This window comes from Phascolarctos cinereus, unplaced genomic scaffold, assembly GCF_003287225.1.
Source record: "Phascolarctos cinereus isolate Bilbo 61053 unplaced genomic scaffold, phaCin_HiC Scaffold_4;HRSCAF=312, whole genome shotgun sequence".
Taxonomy (NCBI): Eukaryota; Metazoa; Chordata; class Mammalia; order Diprotodontia; family Phascolarctidae; genus Phascolarctos; species Phascolarctos cinereus.
The window spans coordinates 9,460,468-9,486,330 of NW_027555847.1; the positions used below are offsets into that span (position 1 = coordinate 9,460,468).

Genomic DNA, 25,863 nt, shown 5'->3' on the forward strand with positions numbered 1-25,863 from the left:
GAATGCCTTGGAAAGCAGAGTTGACCAAATGGAAAAGGAGGTACAAAAGCTCACGAAGAACATAATCCTTAAAAGTTAGAATTGGGCAAGTGGAAACTAATGACTTTATGAGACATCAAAAAACAATCAAACAAAAGCAAAAGAATGAAAGAAATAGAACGAAATGTGAAATATGTAACTGGAAACAACTGACCTAGAAAATAGAGCCAGGAGAGATAATTTAAGAATTATTGGACAGCCTAAAAGTCATGATTTAAAAAAAAGAAGGAACCTAGACATCATCTTTCAAGAAATTATCAAGGAAAGTTGCCCTAATATTCTAAAAGCAGAAGGTAAAATAGAAATTGAAAGAATCTGTATGTTACTTCCTGAAAGAGATCCCAAAATGAAAACTCCCAGGAATATTATAGCCAAATTCCAGACCTCCCAGATCAAGGAGAAAATACTGCAAGCAGTCAAAAAGAAACAATTCAAATATTTTGGAGCCACAATTAGTATAATACAAGATTTAGCAGCTTCTGCATTAAAGGATTGGAGGACTTGGGATATGATATTCCAGAGGGCAAAAGAGCTAGGATTATAACCAAGAATCATCCACCCAACAAAACTGGGGGGGCAATGGACATTTAGTGAAATAGAGGACTTTCAAGCATTCCTGATGAAAAAACCAGAACTGAAGAGAAAATTTGACTTCCAAATACGAGATGCAAAAGAAGCATAAAAAGGTAAACAGGAAAGAGAAACTGTAAGGGATGTGATAAGGTTAAACTGTTTGTATTCCTACATGGCAGAATGATGTTTATAATGCCTAAAAACTTTCTTATTATTAGAGCAGTTAGAAGGAGTATACATAGAAAGCAGAGGTGTGAGTTGAGTGTGGTGATATGATTATCTAAAAAAATAAAATTAAGGGATGAAAAAGAAGAATGCATTGGGAGGAGGGGAAAGGGAGAGGTGGAATGGGATAAATTATCTGATATAAAAGTGAACTGAAACAGATTTTACAGTGGAGGGGGAAATTGAGGGAAGCGGGGATGGGAGCATGTGAACCTTACTCTCATAGGAATTGGCTGAAAGAGGGAATAATACATATACTCAGTTGGGTGTAGAAATCGTATCTTATTATTCAGGAAAGTAGGTGGGGTTGCTGATAGAAGGAAAGGCAGTTTGGAGGAGGTAAAAGTCAGAAGCAAAACACTTTTGAGAATGGAAAGGGTAAAAAAAGAGAGTAGGATAAATAGGAGGAAAATAGAATGGAGGAAAATGCATAGTTCTTAATGATTACTGTGAAAAAAAAAATTTACAGTGAGTTTCCCTGATAAAGACTTCATTTCTCAGACGTGTAGAAAACTGAGTCAAATTCTTCAATTGATAAATGGTCAAAGGATATGAACAGGCAGTTTTCAGCCAAAGTAATCAAAACTATCTATAGTCAAATGAAAAAAATGCTCTAAATCACTATTGATGAGAGAAATGCAAATTGAAACAACTCTGAGTTACTACCTCACAGGGGCAGCTAGGTGGCGCAGTAGATAGAGCTCCCGGCTTGGAATCAGGAAGACCGGAGTTCAAATATGATCTCAGACACACACACACACACACACACACACACACACACACACACACACACACACACATGAAAACACACAACAGTTACTAGCTGTGTAACCCTGGGCAAGTCACTTAACCCCAGTTGCCTAGCAAAAAAAATAAAATGTAAACTACATATATAAATATATATGTATATAAAATGATAATCTACTATAAATAACTCAGCTATTCTCAGCAATACAATGATCCAAGACAGTTCTGCAGGACTTATGATGAAAGATGCTGTCCATCTCCAGAGAAAGAACTGGTAGAGCCTGAATGCAGATCAAAAATACTTTTTCTTTATTTTTCTTGGGGTTTTTTTGGTCCTTTTTCTTTTACAGAATGACTTATATGGAAATGTGTTTTGCATATCTACACATATGTAGTCTGTGTCAAATTGCTTGCCTTCTTAATGATGGGTGAGAGGAGGGAGAGAGAATTTGGAACTCAAAATTTGGGGAAAAAAAGAATGTTAAAATTGTTTTTACATGTAATTGGGAAAAAAATATTAAATAAGAAAAAAACAAGATTTTTCTTGTATAGTTCTTCTGTATATTCTTGCCACCCCTTCTTGATCTCGGCTTCTGTTAAGTCCCTACCATTTAGGTCTTTTATTATGCCCATTTTTGCATGAAACATTTCCTTGATATCTCTAATTTTCTCCAAGAGATGTCTTATCTTTCCTGTTCTGTTGCTATCTTCTCTTTCTTTGCATTGCTCATTTAAGAAGACCTTCTCCTTGCTATTCTCTGGAATTCTGCATTCAGTTGGTTATGTCCTGCCCTTTCTCCTTTCCCTTTCTTTCTTTCCTCAGCTATTTTAAAGCCTCAGTCAGGCAGCCATTTTGTGTTGCTGGCTTCTGGACAACATTGCAAACCTCTGTCCATAGCTCTTCAGGCCCTCTGTCTACCAGATCGAATCCCTTAAATGTACTCATCACCTGTACTTCATATTCATAAGGGATGTTATTTAAGTCATTCATTCCTATATGGTCTGATGGTTTCCCCTACTTTCTTCAATTTAAGGCTGGATTTTGCCGTTAAGAAGCTCATGGTCTGAACCAACTGTATGATCTTCTCCACCTTTGGCTGCAAAGCAGAGAATCCATCTGATTTCTATATTGACCATCTGGTGATGTCCATGTGTAGAGTCACCTTTTGGGTTGTTGAAAAAAGAGTGTTTGCTCTGACCACCGAGTTATCTTGACAAAACTCTGTTAGCCTTTACCGGCTTCGTTTTATACTCTGAGGCCAAACTTGCCTGTTATTTCAGTTATTTTTTGATTTCCTGCTTTAGCATTCCAGTCTTTTATGATGAATGTGACATTGTTTTTTGGTGTTATTTCTAGAAAGTGCTGTAGATCTTCATGGAACTGATCAACTTTGGCCTCTTTGGCCTCAATGATTAGAGCATAGACCTGTATTACCATGAGGCTGAGAAGTTTGCCTTGAATTCGAGCAGATATCATTCTGTCATTGTGGAGATTCCACCCCAGTACTGCTTTTCTCACTTTTTTATTGAACATGAGGGCTTCTCCATTTCTTTTAAGGGATTCTTGCTCTCAGTAGTCTATGTAATGATCATGTGAATTAAATTCGCTCATTGCCATCTATTTAAGCTCACCGACACCCAAGGTGTCAGTGTTTAATCTTTCCATCTCCTGTTTGGCCACGTCCAGCTTACCTTGGCTTGTAGATCTTACATTCCAGGTTCCTACGCAGTATCACTCTTTGCAGCACTGGACTTTCCTTTCGTCCCCAGGTGCATCCACAGCCGAGCCTTCTTTCAGCTTCGGCCCAGATGCTTCACTAGGAGTTTGTTTGCGGTCGTCCTGTGCTCTTTTCCAGCAGCGTGTTGGGCGCCTTGTGTCCTGGTGTCGTCTCTTTGTCATTTAGAGCTGTCCATGGGGTTTTCTTGGCAGAGATGCTGCAGCGGTTGGCCGTTTCCTTCTCCAGGGGATCACCTTTTGTCTGAACTCTCTACTGTGACCTGTCAGTCTTCGGTAACCCTGCATGGCTTAGCTCATAGTTTCACTGAGCCAGTGATCCAGTGATCCTGCCTCTGCGCTTTCTTTATTCCATCTTTTTTTTTTTTAAGCTTGAAACTGCTAACTGTGCACTGCATGAAGCCCCTTCTTTTAGAGGCAAAGTTTCCTTGGCAGGAAACAGTCAGAAGTCGCAGCCTTCTTCTCTGTGTCGCAAGCCTTGACTTTTTTCCTCCCTGCTGGGCAGTGGTTGCCATTGAGGGGTACTCATCTGTCAAAGTACAGTACTGTGGGCAGACTGTGCAGCAGAATTAGGGTATAGCTGAAAAGGCAAATATGTTTTTCTCTCTCGGCCTCATTTTATCTAGCAAAAATAATAATAGCTAGCATTTACATAGCACTTTAAGGTTTGCAGAGTCTTTTAAAAATATTACTCATTTTATCTTCACAGCCACCCTGGGAGGTAAGTGCTATTATCATCCCCATTTGACAGATGAGGAGACTGAAACAGAGGTTGTATGACTTGCCCAGGGTCACACACTTAGGAAATGGGTGAGGTAGGATTTGAACCCCGGTCTTCCTGACTCCAGGTCCAACATTCCATCTGCTGTATCACTTCGCTGGTATTGGACAAGGCACTCTCTAAAAGTCTCTTCCAGTTTTAAATCACTCCCTGAAAGGGACGTTTGGTTTACCCAGGGAGTGTTCACAGTTTCACCCCAAATTGTCCTCATTCAGTTCTGGAGTGAATCAGCTGGTTGACCCCAGGCAGGAGTCATTTGAAGAAGTTATGTGGGGCTGTAACCAGATTAGCCTCACTCACGGATTGAAATGTAGGAGATTCTCATTTTTGTTCCATACTTTGACAATCATTAATTTCATTGATTTTGGTACTTTCTCCAGCCACGAAATGCAGGCTGTAAGATCTCTTCAACAGAGTGCAAAATCTGTAAGAGTTCTGGGGGCTGGAGTTTCATCACCTTCTGGCTGTGGCAGTGATGCCCCTCTCCTCTTCAACCTTTGGCTGCTCCTCATAATTCAAGAGACACCATCTCTAGCTCATATCCAGGGTCTTTTCAGCTTGGTTGTGTTGTCCTGGTGTATTCTTTGTAAACTCAGGATCCCCTCTACACCACAATGAAGCATCTCGGAATAATTTTAACAGTAGTTTGTCTGATGCACAGAATGGACAAGGGCATTGCGGAATCGGACCTGGGAGTGCCCAGGTAGAGGGGATGGTCACGTCTTCCCGAGTCTTGCTCCCCTTCTTCGATCATACAGACCTTTAGATTTTAAATCCCAGTTAGAATGGCTAGGTAGCATTTCAGATCTGCGCTGGCAGCTGAAGGTTGTCCTCACAGATAGGGTGCTTGTCTGTACTTAGGAAAAGATGGTCTGTGGCCAAGTCAGTGACCACGCCATACCTTGGGCGTGCTCGTGCTGTTTTTTAGGCACACGTATAGAGTAGTTTCAGTTAAACAAGAACTGAATTTCATCTTAAGCAATAACACAAGGTTGATTCCATGTGCCAGGCTAAGTTATAGCCCTGCCCCCTGATCATTTTTATTCCTACATTTTCGACAAAATGGTTGAGAGAGTCTAGCAGTCACTGCCTACAATTTCTTTGTTTTTTGGAGGGGGATGGGAGCAGGGCAGTTCCCTCTGGGGCATGAGCTGGACATGCTGGGCTAGCCAAAGAAGACACACTCTGGTAGGCTTGCAGGGGTGTAGATAAACTGAGAAGTCATTCCCCTCAAACATTGACTGAGGGGCACTGCTGCAGAAATCAGTTAGGAATGACCATTGCAAGGTGGTGAAGCCTTGCTTTCAGAGCTCTGAGGCAGAGCCAGAGCCTCTTAGAACTTCAGAGCTTATGCAGCACCTAATTCCACTCCTTTCTTTGGCATTTTTTGGGTTTTCTTACAATTCCATCTTCCCTGGAGGACGTCTGATATCACAGCCGACCTTCCTAAGCACTTCCAACTTCCTGCTGAGCTTTTAAGGGATTTATTTCAGGTAGCAAGGCGAGTTTCAGTAATGTGGCCCACCAAAACCTGTGAAATCCTTTTTGTTTGAAATCTAGGTTAACTCACTTCATACCATGCTGTTTGGTATATTTGGTGGGCAAGCAGTAGATAATACTTTTTAGTAGTTATGGGAAATAATAGAAAGGAACAGATTTGCAAAGCAGCCAGCCACATATAATTTGTGATCCTGGTTTTATTAAACTCTGAGTAAAGCATAGTGACTTATCTCTATATCAGACCACTAGGCAGCTGTGGGACCCAGTGGGTAGAGCCCTAGGCCTGGAGTCAGGAATATCTGAATTCAAACATAAACTCAGACATTTACTAGCCATGTGACTTCGGGCAAATGGCTTAACCTCTGCTTGCCTCAGTTTCCTTAACTGTAGAATGGGGATAATAATGGCCCCTCCCTTGCAGGGTTGTTGTAAGGATCACATGAGATAATATTTGTAAAGTGCTCAGCACAGTGCCTCACACATAGTAGGACTATATGAATACAAGCCATTAGTAAGAAGCAGGTGAGCATCTTGCTGCAGATTGAGTTGAAGAGGTGCAGATCTGAATTGTTTTGTGTATTTTTCTGGCTAATTTCGTAATAATGTCCCGTTCATTCCTTCACCCATCCAGCTAATATTCACGACGTGTGGTGCTAGGCCCTTCAGTGGAGTGGCAGCTCTCGCCAGTGCTCACGTGATTTCCAAGGTTGGGGACAAGAGGTTGTGGGGGCCCTTTGTTAGTAGCTCCTGCTGATTTGTTCAGCTGTTTTCTAGTCATTTCTCCTCATGGTTGTACTACCATCTACATTATGCATTCACAATTTTCAAGGAACATTCATCACTTGCCATTTATGTGATCATTTACACCATTATTCAGCCTTCAGTCTTCTGGTTATCTGCCTGTTCATTTACTGTTACATCAATCTTTTCCATCAGGTGCAGACCACCAGTTATTTACCCCTATATACCCTTCAACTGGGTAAAAATAATGTATCTTTTATTTTAAAAATTACCTCGTCTGGAGGATTCATTGTGTACCCACAACTTTCCTGCTTTGACGGTAAAAGGTCTGTTGAGTTTAGGCCCGTCTTTGCCAACAGAGGAGCCTTCTCTGTCCCACCATGCCTAGTCTTGGAAGCTTGTAGCGCTGTCATTGCTGCAGGGAGGTCCTCCTGTCTTCCTTGTAGTGTTAACTCACACATATGTTTCTTAGACGTGGACTTTAGACTCCCTTGAGTACAGGATTTAACACAGGAGAGGTGTGTTTTGCGAGCAGTGCTGGAGAGAAACAGCAGCCTAGGTATAGATTCAATAAATGTATTCTTGACCATAAATGCAAATGGATATATTTTGGAAGAATCAAGCCCTGAGAAGCCCTCAGGTCACCAGGAATTCATAACCACTTTAACATCTATTGGGTCACTCCGCTGGTGCTGCAACCATTGGCTACCTGAGCATCAGTTTAAAGACAGAGGAAAAGAGGTGGGCCTGGGCATCCGTAGGATAGAGGAGCCCAAAGGAGGCCATCATTCAGGACGTCGCTGGGGTGGAGTCGCCTTCTCCGCATGTGTGTTACCGCCAGTCCACATCTTCTTATCCTTGCAATTCCCAGCTATCTCTTCCTGAAAATTCCCAGAAAGGATTTGCCCGGCGTTCTAGAGGCCTTCCTCGGCTTCTTTAGTATTTAATGATCAGCAGATCTGTTTGGCGATCTGACTAGAATGCTGTCATCCCACCTGCTTCTCACTCAGCTCCTCCGGGAACACGGCTGATTGTCCCGGCTGAGTTTGTACATACGTTGTCACGTTGCCTTTATCCGACCTGTAGTTTGATACCACGAGTCACAGCGATGCCAAGAAAATATTGATATTAAAAAGAAGGTCTTGTCTTTGTGACTCTAGACAAGTAACCGAACCTCTCAGGGCCTGAGGCAGCCCTCTGAACCATCAGTGAAACCAGACTTCTGAGCCAGGTGGCCAAACAGATAAACAACAACAGAAAATATACGTGTGTACTTACCTGTGTATGCACACACACCTGTGTTCACACACGTACAGATGTTCACGTGTGTGTGTGTGCAGGCACTGCGTGTTTATGTGCATGCACGTCTCCATTTCTCTCTTTGACTGAGGTACGGGCTCTTCTGGCGGCAGACAGCCTGGGATCACTGAGAAGGCCCTCTGAGGCCTCTTTTGTCTCCAGCGTGTGAATTCTCACCGAGGTCTCGGGTCTCGACTCCAAACCCTGCCCTGGTTCCATGTCCCAGAGTCAGCGTCAGTGCTTTTGTCCACTTCATGTTCTTAAGGAAGCTATGGCTCCCTCAGGGTGGCTCCCGATATCGCCTGTTGTTCTTCATTCTCATTTTTGTCTTTCCTTCAGTTTGATTTTGGTTTTCATTTGTCCCAAGTAGTTGTTGACCCGACTGCTCGAGCTAATTGCCAGTGGACTCCCATGACAACAACCAGGCGTTCCCTGTAGAAATAGACCACTGGACTTCTAGTCAGGAAGATCGGGCTTCAAACCCTAGCTATGTGGTCCTGGGCAAGTCACTAGCCTTCTTTGGGCCTCCTCTTCCTCATCTATAAAACAAAAGGTTTGCACCCAGTGGACTCGTAAGGGGCCTCAGTTCTAAACCTATGATCATGTTTCCTATGATGCCATTTTGTGTGTGTGTGTGTGTGTGAATCCTGTTTGGTGCTTGCTTACTGTCCCCCACCTTTTAATGTGCCCCTTGAAATAAGTATTCATTATATAACTTTCTGATTAGTCCACAAGCCTTTGGCCTTTCCTGCCTCTTAATTCCAATTTTTTCATTGTTTTCTACCTTTACATTGAAGTCACTGAATATCAAGGTAGAGGTTTATTTGATTCGAAGATTCTTCTGAAATTCTTCAAAAAAACATTCTCTCTGACTTTGCCCTCTGTAACAGATAAGTGCTTATTCATGCTTACGCCCCCAGGTGACTGGGGTTCCCGGAGAGCAGCTGTCTCGTTCGTTGTCTTTGGCCGGTGACGGTGCTGCATTCCAGCCTCTTTATTTGCCTCTCCAAGGAGAATCCGTGAGCTGCCCTCCGTTTCCCTGAAGGGGCATCGTTTCACCTGGTTTCATTTATGGTGTCCACGTAGATGTGGTAAAGTTCATCCAATAGAGTGACCTTGCTAGTCATGGACAGAAATCTCCGATTTAGAAAATCAGAAATTTAGATGAGAGTCTAGTCTGTCTGCACATTCAGTGATTTTGTGACTAGTGGCTTTGTGGTGAAATGCTGAGAGCAGGGCTTGGGGTCCTGGGCCTTCCATACTTGGTTAGTGGGGTCCTGGTGAGTCACTTACTTTCCTGCTGATATCTATTGGCTCATCATCTCTCATTGCCTCCTCACCTGTAAAACGCAGGTGATGATCCTTGCCACATGCACCGAGGTTGTATGGATGAAGGCTTCTTGAAAACCCCATAGCTCTCCATAGCTTCAGTCCATCTGTGCTCCTGTAACCACATCCCTGGCTGGCTTTCCAAGGGGCAGATTGCAGCCCAGTTGTACTTTCTTCTCTTCTGTCATCTCTGCCCCAGGTCAGCACAGTCCCAGAGGTCTATCCCATGTGCTGGGACCATCCACTGGATGACTTCACGTTTCTGGGTCCCAGTAGAGTGCAAGGACCAGCTGTTGGTTAGCCCTTGCTGTGTGTGCAACTGGCCTCCCTCTTCATCCGTTCCTCTGATACTTCCTTTGTGGTGCTTCTCTTGCGTGGCCTTCACTAGTGATGGTTATCCTCTGCTCATGAATCACATCCCCTTTGCCCTGCCCTTTGGAGAACTTATCATTTTAAGTTGTCAAAGGCCAGTGTTCTGGGACTTATAGCCATCCAGAGGTGCAGAAGTGAGAAGTACAGTTATTGTCTCTTCACTGACAGAAAGAGTTCCCTGGAGTTCAGAAACTATTTTGTGTTTTTGTGTTTCATAGGTCACAGTAGCCAAAAAAAAGTTTTGCTTTAGCCTAACTAACCTGGCCCGCCTCAGGTGGCTGATTTTTTGGCCTTAGTAATCTGCTAAGTTGTAGGGTGATAGACAAGTGCAGACATGAGCTCCCAGACTCCCCAGGTAGTCCCTTCCACGGAACTTCACCTGCCTAGAATCGCTGTAACATAAAGCTTTGTGTTGTGTGCTGGCCAGAAATGAACCCACCTAGCGCCACCCCCCCCGATCCCCCACGGTCGCTTCCTTCAGCCCTTCCCTTGAGACCAGTCCAGCTCAGACCTTGTGCCTACTGGGAATCTTTGTTCTTCACTTGGCTTAATAATAACCCAGAGAAATAGCAAACAGTTTGCTTAAAAGAGCCACACTCTTCGCGGGAGCGGCCGGATTCACAAACAGAGACATGGAGTTAATTGCTTTACCTGACCCCTTTGGAGCCCAAAGAAGAGAGAAGAAAAATACAAAGCTTGAGATTTCTTTAAACTTGGAGGCCAGCTTCTGTGAGTTCCCAAGCCCACCTGCTCCTTCAGCCTCTTGGAGAGGCGGGGTCAGGGCAGTGGGCTCCTGAACCCCGCTTCTGCCTCTAATCAGTCACTGTCCTCCCCTTCTTCACATTACTCAGAACTCTGCCGTCGCCCTCGTCCTCTGGGGAGATGGATTGCACTCTTTCCAGCTGTGGACAGGAGATTTTTCAATTTTCCTTTGAGAAACAATGCTCAGATTCATCTGAGAGTTGTCATCTCTAGCAAAATCTCCAGCTGGCAGTTGGGAGATTTTCTGGGAACAAACACTTTAGTCACTAAGGCAGTTGCTTCTCCCAGTCCTTCCCTCGTTTCCCTTTCAACTGAGAACCCCCGGGGTCCCCTCGTAACGAGTGTGTCAGGCCCTGGCACTTCTAGTCTGCTGGGTATCATTGACTGGGCCTGCCCAGACCAGCTCTCAGGGTGCCAGATCCAGTGCTGTAGGGGATAAAAGAACAGAAAACATTCAGACATGGTTTCAGGCCTCTGGAAATTGTTTAATCTTTCATCAGTCTGAATTTTGGCCACACAGAGGTATGCCTTCTACCGCTGACATTGCTTCTGTGAAGCTACCTCCTTTCCTACAGGTAACTGCCCCTCCCCACCAAAGCCAAGTCCTCACAGAACCAATGTCTACAAGCTAGGAGCCTTTGAGAGCCAGTCCTAGAGCCAGGAGGACCTGAGTTCAGGCTTGGTCTGTGACATACAATGGCTTTGTCGGGGAGCTCAGCTAGTCCCCTAACATCTCAGCGCCCTGACAACTCGCTGCAGAGCCCTGGCCAAGCGGCATGGTCAAGGGCGGTGGGCATTCTCTGGGGGCTCCCGACACTGAGGAGACAAGGAAGGCAGAGCTGGGGAGATGCTAGAGGGAGCTTAGCCTGGTGGTAGTGTTTGCTTCCTCCACCCTACCTCATATCCTGGAAGTGTGTCAGCGCTGGGCACATTGTCATCCTTTGGTAAATGCTACTTGCCTCGACTAACTTGGGTCTTGTACTCCATGGCATGAGGGCCAAAGTGTAGTAGACAGAAATTGAACAAGGTTACATTGAGATTCCTAAAGCTTAATCTTTTCCTGTATTAGTCTGGCCCCCAAAGATTAAGGCATAACATGTTTTGCATATTTTTATTTCCTTTTGGGAATTAAACAAAAATTAATTGAAGCTGGAGGAAGACCTTGTAGAAAAGGGACAGGTGGTGAATAAAATAGAGTGGTCTGATCTTCGGGGTAAATTGATAAAGTCAGTCTTGCTGTCTCTTCTGTGCCCTCAAAGCACAAGGATCTGTGACTCACATCAACCCAGGCCCCTTTAGGAATAGTCTGCGGAAGGCAGTGAAGGAATATTAATAACTTATTCATATCTGTTTCATTTTGAAAGGGTCGCTTCCATTCAACAGAACAGATTTGTGGTGAGCAAAGGGACCGCTTTGTCTGTGCGGTGCTTGTAAAAACTTAATTACAGTGGAGAAGCTGGTTGTGATGAAATTGTTTTCATAAGCTCTTTAATGGAAATTGCAAAGGCCTTGGAATTATTCAGTGTTCTCCACATTTTAATGAAAGTATGCATTGTCCCCCGCTCAGTGATCTTCGGTGGGAGGGAAGATGAGCTGACTGATCCATTTGTATTTTTTAGGTGCAAGTATTTGGACTGTATTCTGGGGAAGAATTTCATGAAACTTTTGACTGTCCTATTAAAGTAAGTATGTGGTTCCTTTTCCCCGTACAGTCCTTCCCTAGATGCACAAGAGCCCCACGCTAATGCGGGAGGAAGTTTATCCCCTCCCTGACCTTTCATTCGTTTATTGGCTCTTTTGGGTGCCGGGAAATGTCAAAGCTATGAGAGATACAAAGTTGGACAAGATTCAGGCCTAGTCCCAAGGAGAGCCTAGTCTGATGGGGAAGAGGACACCCATAACTCACCAAAACAGGAAAGAGATTTTATCTAAATGCCACGAAAGAGAAAAACAAACTGTGCCAGGGATCCAGAGGAGGAGAGCCTTCTGACTGGACTGACTGACTGGACTGACTGAGAAGGCGTCATGGAGGTTGCCTGGAAGGTGCCTTTGAAGTAGCAGTGTACTGAGCTGTACTGGGCCATACCGGGCTAAGTGCTGGGGATACAAAGCAAAGCAAAACCACACTTTAATGGAGGGGAAAAAGGAGCAAAAATATAGGTAAGCCTAAATGGGAGGTGATCTCAGTGGAAGGCGCTAGCCCAGGGGGAGAACCAGCAAGGAGAGCCTTCAGAAAGCGGCTCTGAGTGGAGTCTTAAAGGAAACCAGAGAAGCCAGGAAGCAGAACAGAGAGGGAGAACGTTCCAGACACTAAGCACAACCAGGGCAAAGACATGGTGGTGGGAGATGGAACAGCTGGAAGGCCAGTGCTGCTGGATCGTCAGGTGTGTGGAGGGGCAGGTTGTGAAAGGCTTTCTATGCCAAACTGAGCGTTTGTCTTCGATCTTGGAGGGACTGTGAGCTGTTGAAGAATATTGAGTGGGGGCTGACAAGGTCGGATCAATGCTCTCTGGAGTCCCTTTGATGGCCGAGTGTAGGACGGCCTGGAGTGGAGAGAGACGGAAGGCAGGGAGACGGCCGCTGTGGTCATGTTGGCGTGCACTGATGGGGGCCAGCACGGAGGGGATGGAGAGGAGGAGATTGGCGCTCAGCTGTTGGGAAGGTCATCCAACTGCTCCAGACCCCATCGTCCTTATACCTGAAATGGGGGATTGGGGACAGATGATAACTAAAGCCTCTCCTCCCTCAGGGTCTCAGGAGGGAGGCTTTGGGCTGGCCTGGGTGAGAGGGGCAGGCAGGGTGTGGGTCAGACTGAGAGGAGGCTTGTTCAGGGAGAAAGTGCATGTAAGTAGGGGGAGATAAGCATGAAAAGGAGATTAGAATGAGCCAGATTGTGGAGGGCCTTGAATGCTGGGGTAAGGAGGTCATGGAGAACCAGTAGAGGTTCTTGGGCATAGGACTGGCATATAGCCAAACTTCAGGAAGATGTGGCAGGGGGCAGGCTATGTGTAGGATGACTGATGGGGAGAAACTGGAGGTGGCGAGACCAGTGATGAGACTGCTTTCTGAGAGGCAGCAGGTGCTGAATTTGAAGTCAGGTAACCTGGGTTCATCACTGCCCAGGTAAGTCACTGAACCCTGATGCATCAGTTTCCTCATCTGTAAAGTGAGGCACTGATGTGGTTGGAGTTGATGGCCTCAGGCCCTGGCTAGGCAGATCCTGGGAGCCTGTTACCGTGGGCCGAGGGAGGTAGAAGAGGGGCCTAAATTGGTGCTTGTTGAGTCATTTCAGTCCTGTCTGACTCTTTGGTTTTTCCCTTTTTCTTTAAAAAGAAAATTATTTCTTTAGTTGAGTTTTCGACTTCCACTTTTATAAAATTTTGAGTTCTAAATTTCCCACATCCCTCTCCCCTCCCCAAGACAGTGTGCAGTCTGAGATAGGTTATATACGTGCACAATCATGTTAAACATATTTCCACATTAGTCATGTTGTGAAAGAAAAATCAGAACAAAAGGGGAAAACCATGAGAAGGAAAAAACAAACAAAAAAAGAAAATGGAACACTTCAATCTGCATTCACACTCCATGTCTGACTCTTCATGACCCCATTTGGGGTTCCCTTGGCAGAGATACTGGAGTGCTTTGCCTTTTCCTTCTCCAGATCATTTGACAGATGAGGAAACTGAGGCAAAAAAGGGTGAGGTGACTTGCCCTGAGTCACATAGCTAGTAAGTGTCTAGGACTAGATTTGAACTCAGGAAGATGTCTTCTTGACTCCGAGCCCAGTGCTGTATGCACTGTGCTGCTGAGCTGCCCTTCCCTAGATTGGCAGGAGGGTGAAAATAGGAAGGGGACATTGGGAAGGAATTTCTCCAGCACTTCAAGGTTTACAAAGCGCTTTTCTCTCAGCAGCCACAGCCCTGTGAGTTACCCAGGACAGGTGTGTCCGTCTGCACATTCTGTAGAGGAGAAAGTGGAGGCTCGGTCAGAGAAGGCCACACAGCTAGGGAGTGCCCGAGGTGGAATTGGGTGTTGAACCAGGTCTGATGCTGAGACCTGACATCCTGGGGCAGCTTGGTACCCAGAGGGGACAAGGAAGCTGGCCAAATGTGTTGGTTTATGGGAGAGGAGGGGAGGGATGGAGGGGTGGAAAGAGGTTCTATGAGGGTTGGCTTCCGTTCAGGGCCAGTGGGAGGTTACTGGCCAGTTTTTAATGGGACTGCTCATTGGATTCTCGGCTACCAAGGAAGACACTAAGATTTACAGTCAGTTATTAGAGATATTTTTATGAGAATTTATACACACTCAGGAGGACATGAGGAAGTTCATTATCCTTCGTTGCAGATGTGTTGAACATGATCCCATTGTCTGCAGAAGAACTGTTGTTTCTAAAGCACTTTCCTAGATTGTCTCATGGGAGCCTCACAATATGTGTGTGAGGCAGGTCATCTAGGTGTTATTATCCCCATTTTACCAATAAGGAAACTGAGGCTCAGAGAGGGTGAAGGGGGTTGTGTGCCCGTGGGCCCGCAGACCTGAGATGGGATTAAACTCCAAGCAGGCATCCTGCTTTGCCTCAAGCTGTATGTGGTGGGATCCTAGCATCCGAGAAGGATCCCCGGAGTCCCTAGAAGGAGTCTCTGCCAGCCTCGATAATGGCATGAAAACCCATTTCTCTTTCAAAGAAAGTTTGGGAGGTAGTAGATGCCCCCACAATGCGTCACCAGGGGGTGATGTCCCACTGATGTCCCGGGCGTTGGGGGGAAGCCCAGTCATGCACGGGCTAGGCTGCGGGGTGTGCTTAGGAACACCAAGGAGGGCCCTTGGTCAGGGGACAGTGCTCACGCTGGAAGGAGCTGAGGGCTACGAGCCTGATTCCACTGCAGTCCTGATTCCACATTTGTGGCTAGTTGACCTTGAGAAAGTCATCTCTTTGAGCCTCTGTTTTCAAAGCTGTTAAATGGGAATATGGGCACCTCTGCTACCCCCTTCATAGGGTCAGCAAATGTAAGAAGATGCGAAGGTGTGCCGGAAAGTGAGGATCAGGAGTGGCTTGTTACCCAAGGAGAGCTGAAGTCTGTGGGGAGATCATTGCGCCCTCGAGGCGTCCTCACTGGCTCTTTTATAGTTTTGTGCCCTTGAAAACCCAGCGCCCATCCTGCTGGTGTCTCCTGGCACATGTGCTACTACGAGCAGTCTGGGAGGTGTCCTCAGGCGCCACGGGGGCCTCGAGGATCCCCAGGCAGGGAGTGGCGCTGGAGCATGTGGCCTCGTGGCCCCATGGGAAGGCACCGCTGCTCCTGCCCCACAAGGCATCAGGTCTTCTTTCATATCCCTCTGCTTCTCTTCCTTTGCAGATCATTGCGATTCACCCCCAGTTTTTGAGGTCCCATTGCAAGCAGTTTGTAACCGGAGGAAAGAAGGTGAGTGGCAAGTGATGCTTTTTGAGCCTCAAATGGAGCGTTTGGGGTTTCTCCTCATCTAGTCATGACATTTTTAAGTTTTTGTTTGAGTCTTTTTTCTTGGTAAAGCTTCCTATATTTTGAAAAGTTTAAGATATTGTCAATTAATTTCACAAACTGTATTTCAGAAGTCATGCTAAAGGGAAAAGAAATGACTCTTTGGGTGAGGAAGAAAGATTAGTCTCAAGGCTTTCCAGGGTTGTTTGCTTGGAGCAGGGGGAGAGAAGACAGATGTGACAGGTAGTGGCGTGTGCCCTTCATGAAATGACGTGGCGGCCAGGCTGCAGCCTGCCTCCCCGGGTGGCTGGGCTTCTAGGGGCCCAGCTCTCCAGACTTTCCCAGGCAGGGCCCTGGGGGCACACTTGCAGTGTTCCCTCCTGACAGGGTGACCCTCCTGGAAGGGCCTCCTCTCCTGACGGCCTCACCTGCCTGTCCTTTCGGCAGCACCTGTGTCAGACATGAGCAGACATCATGCGGGAAGGGACAGTCTGTAGACAACTGTAGCCATGATGCCTTTGGGAAAGTTTTAGGAAAATTCTCAGTGTTCTTCACACTACAGTCATCTCTCAGACCTCTATACTGTGCCTTCACAGAATTACCAAGAGAAGACCAGTCAGGCATGGTGTTGTCTGAGATTTGTGTTGTCTTGTAATTATGCACATTTTTATGCATTCATCACAATCTGTGCCTTTAAGTGGTAGACCTCAACATGAGGCTAGCTTTGAAAATTTCATGGGCCACATTTATAGAGGGCTTTCAGGTTTCAGGGGTATTTTCCTCCCACAACTCTTGAGCTGTATTCCACACTGTAATAATATCTCTGCTTTACAGAAGAGGAAACTGAAGCCCTGAGTTACTTGACTATGATCACGTAGCTCGGGGATGTCTGAGGGTCTGAGGCCCGATCTCCTATCTTTAGGCCCCTCACACTGTGTGTGCTCCTCTGGATCCTCTTGGGTTTGGCCCATGGGCATAAGCCCCACAGCCAGGGTGGGCAAGGCTTTTAGTCAGAGCCCAGAGAAGACACGTCCCACAGAGACCAGCTCTGCCTAAGGAGGCTCTCTGTGTTGGGCGGCCTCCCCGGGTCCCCGTCACAGGAGCACACAGACCGGTGTCAGACCTCAGATTGGAGGCGGCTCTGTCCCGCTGTGAGGCAGGAGGGCCAGTGATGAGCTCCCTGGACTCAGCAGAGGTGGGGACATCTGCTGCCTCAGGATGCCCAGTGAAGGTCACAGGGGTTTTGAAATGAACTTGTCTTCGGTCTGGGAGTTTTTGTAAGGTCACTAGCTGATGGAGCACATGGGATTGCATGTGCGCCCTCTGCCGAGTCAGAGTTAAGGGGGAAATAAGGCAGGCTGCTTCGTTTGAGCCAGAGGTACGCGAGGGGCAGTATTGTCTGAGTGACTGGAAAGGTTTCCTTCTGTGCTGTAACTTTTGCTTCCCTAAGTGGCAGGCTGGGTCATGTGCGTCCCATGGCATCGGGAGAGGGTGGAGGCGAGAGAGGGCGATGAGCCCTGGCTGTTTGTGCCTCGGCGTCTTCTCTTAGCTGCCAGGATGCTGGCCTGTAGCCGTGCTCACCTGGGATTGAGAAGGGAGAACAGGGCCTGTCTGATGGAAACTTCTGTTGGAGATTTTCAGGGGAGCTTCTTAGCACTCGCATGCTGAGGCTTGATTGGCAGGTGTATGAAGAGCTGATTCTAAATTCTGTTTTGCGTCCAAGTTTGAAAAAGCAGGAGCTGCTGCAGAACCACAGCCACCTCCTCGAAGGGGCTCCCGGGCCGTGATCCGCGGGAGAGCCGTGGCCTGGGCAGGTGGGGGAAGGGCCGGCAGCCCAGCCCGTTTGGAGCAGCCACGGCCGATCATGGTGCGTTTGGTCACTTGCCAGGTGTTCTCAGTCAGCAGATTCACTCGTGCTTTCAGTGCCCTTTACCTTTGAACTCTCTTCGTAAAAGTGGGGCCGACAACTTTGACAAATTATTAAATTGTCAGGATGCTGTTTGCGGCAGAGTTCATTTTTAGAAAGCAGAGAGTCAGCTCTCTGGTGTGGCAGTGGGGGCTAGGCGACCGGACAGGCTGCCTCGTGAGCTGCAAAGCACCGGCCGGCCCCAGCCCATCGAGCACACATCCAGAGTAGCGCTGGGCCCAAGCGGGACCTGAGCTGATTGGTTTACTCTCCACTAGCCCACGCTTCGTTTCTGACCAGAACGTGAAAGCATTTTAAGTTTTGTAAGGAAGACATTCCTTTAAAAAAACAATGTAGTGGCATCAAAATGTGTTGTATTTCAGGAGCCCGTGATGGGGCAGCTGGGCAGTGCGCAGTGGGTAGAGTTCTGGAAGACTCGTCTTCCGAAGTTCAAATCCAGCCTCAGACACTTCCTAGCTGGGTGACCCTGGGCAAGTCACTTCATCCTGTTTGACTCAGTTTCCTCCTCTGCAAAATGAGCTAGAGAAGGAAATGGGAAATCAGTCCAGCATCTCTGCCAAGAAAACCCCAGATGGGATCATGGAGTCGGACTGCACAACAGCATGTTGTGTTCATTCTGCTTGTCCCCTGTGCTCCGTGTTTGTGTATAGACTGGTGTAGACCTTCAAGGCCGTGGGTTTCCCTCCTGGGCGCGTGTGTTGTCTGGCAGGACTCAGGTACGAGGGCCTTTTTCTCCTTCCCCTGCAATTTCCAGTTTCCTTCATTGACGAAAGGGGGGCCTTGAGCAGGGAGAAGGGCTACTCCAGACTCTCTTTGGACCTGTGCACAGCCAGCTATTTCTCACACTCATTTCTGCCTGATGTTGGCTGCCTTCCTGAAGGTAACAAGTAAGCCGGCTGGATGTCTGACCAGCGGAGCCCATCAGAGTGGGGGTCTCGCCCGTAGCGCTCTGCCTTGTGTTTGCTGCTCCAGTGTGCTGCCTCCGTGTTCTGGGAGGTCGGCGCTCTTCCTTTCCCCTTGGTGGCGACGTGACCTTCGTCCCATGGTGTCAGCAGAGGCCCTAGAGCCGGGCCTCTCCCGGCTCCCACACCAGCTCTGGCATGCTTCATTTCCTGGGATAGTTTTACTTTTCTGAAGCATTGAATAATCTTTTTGCTTCTTTATCCTCATAGAAGCTGTAAGAGATGGATTTTGTTCAGTCATTCAAGTCAGTCATGTCGGAAGCTTCGTGACCCACAGACTGGATCACCAGTACTGTCCATGGGGTTTTCTTGGCAGATTTACTGGGGTGCTTTGCCTTTTCCTTCTCCAGCTCATTTTACAGATGAAGAAAATGAGGCAAACAGGGTGAAGTGACTTGCCCAGGGTCGCACAGCTGGTGTCTGAGGCCAGATTTGAACTCAGGTCTTCCTGACTTCAGGCCCAGCACTCTATCCACTGAGCCATCTAGCTGCCTCAGGAGATAAATAGAAATTCCTTCTTTCCATCTCATAGAGAAGAAAACAGATACCCAGAGTGGTAATTAGTGGCAGACGTCATGAGGATCTGGGTGCCTTGACCTTCTGTCATGTTCTCATTAACCAAAGTCCAGACACTCTTATTAACCTCAGATTTGTAGTCAGAAGAAACCTTAAAGGACATTTTGCTTCCTTCCCTACAGAGGAGGAAACTGAGGTGAAACGACTGAGACAGTAGATCCCAGTTCCAGAGGCCATCTGTCTAGCCCACCCCTTTTGCAGCTCAGGAAACTGAGGCACAGGGCGAGTGAGTTACTTGCCCTGGATCACAGAACCGGGATTTGAACTCAGGCTGTAAGCCAGTGCTCTTCGGACCCCAACACGTCTCTCATCGCTCTGGGAGCCTTGACTCTGAGCATTGGCGTCAATCCTAGTGTCGTCCTTGCTCTAGATTCTGATTGTACCAGATCTTACTGCAGGGAGCCATCAGGGGGGCTTTGGAAATATGTTTGCTCATTCAGATGAAAAAAAGAAAGCACAAGTTATTTGACTCATAGTTAAGACTGAAACTGGGTAAATGCCGTTGATGGAAAAACGATCTTGGATTGAGAGGAGGGCCCAGAAAAATGCATTTTTGTCCAAAACGTAATGTGCCGGCATGGCTTAGAGACACAGGCACCTTGCAGCCTGGGCCCCAGCAGCAGGGCCAAAGCAGGAAACGAGACAGTGGCGCTTAGCCAGAGGCTGCTTCTGCATCACTGGACTCTGATGCGTCTCCCCTACCCCCCAGGAGCCCCGTCACCCCTGGAGCTTCCTTCTTGCTTCCCGCCTCCTCCGTCAGACTCAGCATTTCTCCAGTGAGAGCCCTCTTTGTCCTTATTCCTTCTCTTATAGGCTTCTCTGGAGTTGAGTTTTTCTTCCTATGGCAATTCCTCTCCTTCCTTGCCGCCCTTCTTTTGGTCATTTTGACAGCAGCTCAAGCCTCATGTATTTCTTGTGCTTTTCATTTCCGTTCTGTTTCACATACTTTCTTTAACCCTGTGCTGGCCACATGTCTGGCCTCTCCTCTGCCCGGCTTTGCTCTTGCTCCTTTTCCCCCTCCCATCTTTGCCCATCTGTTCCTTCCTGTGCCCCCTCACTGCCAGCTGGTCCTTTTCCCTGAGCTGGCACAGCTGCTTTTCACCCCCTTGCCTGGCTTGGGGCAGCTCAGATGCATCCATGTTCAAATCTTAATCAAAGAGGAGTCCACTGAGGCCATGCTCCTCCATTTCCCCTCTTCAGGGGAAGTGGGGTGGGGTGTGTGTGTGGTGGGGTGTATGGGTGGGGGCTTGGGGGGGCATATGGGGATGGGTGGGGCAGAGTAGGTGTGTGGTAGGGTGTATGGGTGTATAGGTATAGGGAGAGTGGGGGGTATGTGTGTGGGGATGGGTGGGGGGAATGTGAGTGTGGTGGGGTGTATGAGTGCATAGGTATAGGTAGTAGGGGAGTATGAGGGGCGTGTGTATGGGGATGGGTAGGGTAGTGTGGGTGTGTGTGGAGGGAGCCGCTCCAGCTTTATTACAACCCAGCACTAACCCTGTGGGGAGCTCTAGGGGTGCGGGGCTGGGCGTTTTAAGTGCTGCCCCATGGCGACCAAGCGTTAGCTAGATTTACCGTCACACACGGTTTGTGGAGGAACAAAGTCTATTATGAAGGGAGGGTGGTTGCTGGCGTGCCGGCTGCCCCTGGTGAAGTAGCAGTCCTGTGAGCGCCAACTGCCAGAAGGCAGATTTACAGGAAATACTTTCTCCAGCAACAACAACAGAAAGTGTCCTCTTGGAAGCTGTTTTTCCTTTCTCAGTACTTAGCTCCCACTGAGTTTAAATTGCTCTCAGCATTGTGATAATGGCAATTCAATATTACAGAGATGGGGAAGATGAACCAAATAAATTAACCAGCTGCTTTTAAGGAAATCACACTCAGTGGCTTCCCCTCGAAAATGCTTTGTGGAGCATTCAGGCCTGCTCTGTTGGGCTCTCACAGGCTCTTTGGCAAGGAGAAAGAAATAGATTTTATTAAATATCAGTAGAAATCCAGGCATATCAATTCATTGCCATTAAATTAGGGGAATGTTTGTAAGGCAGTTGCTCTGTAATCCTTTTTTAAACTGGTGCAGCTGAAACGTGTCTGTTTTTCTTGGCACCTCTGCCTCTCACCCGTTCTGGTTGAAATCCGCAGGTATTGGGGTGCTAAGGCTAATGAAGTCACTCTCCTGCCCATGGAAGGCTCCCAGCTACTGTGGCATGTGGTCCAGAGGACACGTGGCCGTGCTAGGCCTACTTGGAGAGGTTATTGGTTTTGTTTTGTCTTAGTTGAAGAGATGCAGACGTTTGGAAAGTGACCGGGCAACAGTGTAAGGGGTCTGTTAGAGAGGACATACATTGTGGCAGGAAGATCAATTAGAAAACTATTACCGTAACTTATATAGTAACAGTTGAGGATCTGACCCGAGCCCAGGTGGTTGCAGTAGGAGAGGAAAGGAAGGGACAAGGCTGAGAGATGGTGGAGGAGGAAGCAATAAGCTTTGTTAACTGATGGATGGGTTGTGAGGGGGATTAGGGAGATGGCCTGGAGGATTTGAACCTGCGTGCCAGAGAAGGTGGTGGTAGAGAAAATAGAATGAGGAGCTGACCTAGAAGAGAGCAAGGTGAGCTTTTAAAACATGCTGAATTTGAGGGGGCGGTAGGCCTTATAGTTGAAGATGACTTCTAGTAGACCATTGGAAACATGAGGCATGGACCTGGTTAGGACTGGAGATTAGGTGAGAGTGTCTTCAGAAGGGTGATCATTGGAGCTGTGGAGAGGAATGAGGTCATGACTGGGAAGGGGCATCGTGAGGCACAAACCCTGGGGCAGGGGGTGGGGGCCACCGAACAGAGAGCCCAAGGAAGGGCCAGCCTGTGGGAGGGAGAAGCCTCGGAATGGGATGCCATGAACGCCAAGGGAAACCGACATGGTAGGGGCCAAAAGGAAAGATACAGGCTTCAATTTCAGTAAGAGATTTAGGCCAGATATAAGGAGTATTTCTGAAACTGTGCTTATTAATTAGTAGAATAAGTTTTAGCATTTTTCCTTTGGGACCTAGAGGACAGGGCAGAGCCCTCTGCTTTCCCCGGGGTTCAGATGTTGCCCCTGCCAGGGGATGGGAACATGACCTGCAGGCCTTCAGCAGTGGGACGTCTGCCGCTTGGGGGCCTCCCTGGCCATGCATCTGGGCTTTGTCTGCAGCTGGCCCTTAATCAAATGATCATTGAATTGCATCGAGTCTTCAGCTGTTGCTCTTTCAGTGAGGATGCTTGGTCCTGCTAGGCAGGCAGCGTGGAAAAGACTAGGCCTGAAAGAAGGTTTGTGGATGCTGAGCTGGAAGGGACCTCGAGGTCAGTGAGTCTGACCCCCTCATTTTACAGATGAGAAAACTGAGGCCCAGCGTGGTGGAAGGTCAGGTCACCCCTTAACATGGACCTGTGGCTTCTGGGAGCAGAGCCGGCTTCCTCTCCCACAGCACCCTGCTGCATCTCATATGGGTGTGGCTGGAGGTCCCAGAGGCCTTCCCTTAGCCTGCTTTCCAGGACCATCAGTGACTCTCCCCCCTCCCCCCCGCCCCTTTTTTTAGCAGGTTCACTCTTAGAGGAAAATGTTATTGTTGTTGACATCTGTTGCTTACCAAGAGGAAGGCAGACTGCTGAGATGTCATGTTTCCTCCTTATGACTCAGTCAGTAAATACTGCCTAGGTTCTATGCTAGGCTCTAGAGAGTGAGTGAGTACATGTGTGTGTCTGCACGCCTGTCATACGTGTGTGTGCATGTGGTGTGTGTGTTGGACAGGGAATGCAGCATTGAAAAAAGTACAAGCAGCTAGGGAGTGGGACAACCTGCTCTCATTGTTGCAGCATGGGCAGCAGACGTAAGAGGCGTTGCAGCCGTGAGCGAGCGCTGTGGCCAGAGAGGCCATCGGGGGGCCCTTCCTGGGAATGGGCCTTGAGGGTTCGGTAGGAGCCAGGTAGGGAGAGAGGTGTGAGAGGTCATTCTTAGAGGAATGCCCCAAGTGAAGGTGTAGATGTGGGAGTGTACCTAGCCTCTGACATCTGAGTAATGGGAGCATTTTCATTCCCGAGACTCTTTAAGAAAGTAAGTTTGAGTGGTACTGTGGTCCAGTGGAAGCTGACCGGGACTGCTGACTCCCATCTCTGCGCCCTTGAAAAGCATCCTTCAGTCTTTCTGTGTCGGGGTTTCCCTTTCTGCAAAATAAGGAGAGTAATGCTGACCTGGAGACAGCTGAGCGACTCAGTAGATAGAGCATTGGGCCTGGAGTCAGGAAGACCTGAATTCAAATCCAGCCTCAGACACATCCTTGCTGTGTGACCCTGGGCGAGTCACTTCACCCTGTTTGCCTCAGTTTCCTCATCTGTAAAATGAAGGAAATGCTAAACCACTGCCATATCTTCACCAAGAAACCCCAAGATGGGTCATGAGGAGTCAGACGTGACTGAAAGAGCTGAACAACAAATGCTGACCTACTTTGCAAGACTAGTAAAGATAACTCTGTGGTTGTAAATTGTCTAATAATGTATTTGGCTTCTAGGGAGAGATGGCTGTACAGCCCAAGACTGATTTTAGGCCTGCCCAGTGAGAGATGCTGTTTCCTTGGGATGGGCCATTGGGAGCCAGCCCAGCTGGCACAGTTTGTACTGGGAAGCCCACCGTAGTGTAGACGCTGGCTTTCCCTGTGACTTAGCATAGTTCTGGAGCTGTGGACAAGCAAGAATCCCCACTGTGGTGGAGTACTGAGACCATGGCAGCCAATACAGAGGCCCATGAAACCTGTGAGGGTGACCCCAGCCCGCTCCTCTGGCCCAGAGTGTTCCTGTGCCTCCTCACACACACCTTTGCCCTGGCCTGGGTAGACTCGTTCCATGCTGCCTTAGCCATCCCTTTCCCACACCGGTACAACCGGGTGCCCTCGGTGTCCTAGGAGCCTATGCCTGTGCAAGGCTCCATGCTCCCTAGGATGCCAGCACTGGCTTAGGAAAATTCCCTATTAATGTGCTGTGCTCCCGGGCCACAGAGAAACATGGTTTTTGAGCTGAAAGAAACGTGGGAAAGTCCTTTTACCGGGGAGAAAAGCAGCCAGGGCTCCACAAAGTTGAGGGACTTGTCCTCAGGCCCACTTAGCTAGTGACTGACCCAGCACCAAACCCTGGACTCCCGGCCCATAGGCCAGGGCTCTTTCTCTTCTGCCAGGAGACCTCCCTGGTTTAATATGTGTAAGCAGAAATCAATATTTGTCAGTTAGCTCCATTTGCTCTCTGCCATACAGTTTTGAAATGACTGACATAAGTGCCAGTCTGCCCAGAAAAGAACTTTGACAACAGAGACTGAGGTCAATTATATTCAGATGACAAAAAGGTTCCTTCCATTAGCTGCTTGAGAAAGGTTGGGGGAGTCGGGGCTTCAACCTAAAGTCCTTTAAACCGCCGCTGATCGACAGTGATCAGAACCCAGGAGCATCTTGGAAATTGTCGGGGGAAGTTTTGTTCAGTTTAGAAAATTGATTGACATGAAGCTTTTTAAGAACAAGCCTTGTGAATAAAGTGAATTACAGTATACTTCTCAAAAGAAATACCAGAGCTTGGAAGGAAAAAGACTTCTTTGTTTCCCTAACCTGGACCAGAGGCTACCTGGGGCTTTGTGGTTGGTGATAGGTCTGCTGGGAGATTAGGATAATATCTGGAACTGATCAGTTCACAACTCTTTTCCTTCCCTAGCTGCCCTCTGGTGGAAGCAAAGATAAGTGGTGAATTGACCAAAATATATGTAGCCTAGGGCTGCAGAGACAGCAGCCAGAACACCTATGTCCACCCCATCGAGTAGGGATGGAGCCTTTGATTTTACTGATGGAGGGAAGTCCATGTGAACAAACCTTCTCTGTAACTTAGGGTCTTAGAGAGTCACACTGGGTGTCAGAGGTGGGACAAGAACCCAGGTCTTCCTGATGCCCAGGCCAGGTCTCTGCAGCCTCTGCCCATTCCTAGATCACTGGCATGGCCAGGGTAGTGAAAAATAACATGGTGTTTCTGCTGGGAAATTGTATTTTCATGCTCGATAATCTGTCTCTAGGTAGCTTTGTTAGGGGCCTGAAGTACAGAGGAAAATCGGGCTACTGGACACTCCAGTTTCAGGAAGCTGTTCCCCAGGTGTCTTCATTTCCAGTGAAATCAGTGATCTGATCGACACCACTGAGACACTGTGTATTTCTTAATTCTCCTTGAAGCTTTTGAGCTTATCCAGAGCTGCATCTCTGCCCTATGAACTTCCCAAGCACGGTCAGCACGGGTACTGCTGTGACCTTGTGTTTTTACTTTATCCTTACCCCTTCTGTTATGTGAGTCAGACCTCACAAACCCCATTTCTTTTTGGCATTGCCACCAGATGGCAGGCAGGACAAAGAAAGAAAAAGAAATTACCAATTCCTTAGTTAGAATTGGGAGATTCTGCCTAGTTGGACATTTAAAAAGAGGTGGTTTTGTGCCTAGGTCAGGGCTGTATCCACAAGCCATCCCCTCGATGCTTAACCCTCCAGTAGGCTGTCATGCTCACTCAGTCAGTCAATGGGCATTTATCTTTGTGCTGCAGATAGAGACAGATGAAACGTGTTTGCAATTACTTATGCTGCATATATATATACATATATATATATATATATCTGCATATAAATTTCTATTTATGTGTGTGTATACACACACATATATATATATATATACTTGTACATATCTGTATATACCTATACATACATACATACATACATACATGTATATATGAACTCATGCCCCACCCCCTGTGTAATGTCCTTATATCCCCGGTGCCTAGCACAGGCCTGA

General features: G+C 47.5%; 1 protein-coding gene across 2 annotated transcripts in view; it reads left to right on the top strand.

Annotated features, from left to right (window-relative positions):
* The window catches only part of VPS41 (VPS41 subunit of HOPS complex), a 183,511-nt gene that overhangs the window by 87,028 nt on the left and 70,620 nt on the right, over positions 1-25,863 (top strand). For both annotated transcript variants that reach the window (XM_020964498.2, XM_078152047.1), the window contains 2 exons: positions 11,723-11,785; positions 15,461-15,526. In XM_020964498.2, coding sequence (XP_020820157.1) covers positions 11,723-11,785; positions 15,461-15,526 — 129 coding nt within the window. The remainder of the gene's footprint in view (positions 1-11,722; positions 11,786-15,460; positions 15,527-25,863) is intronic.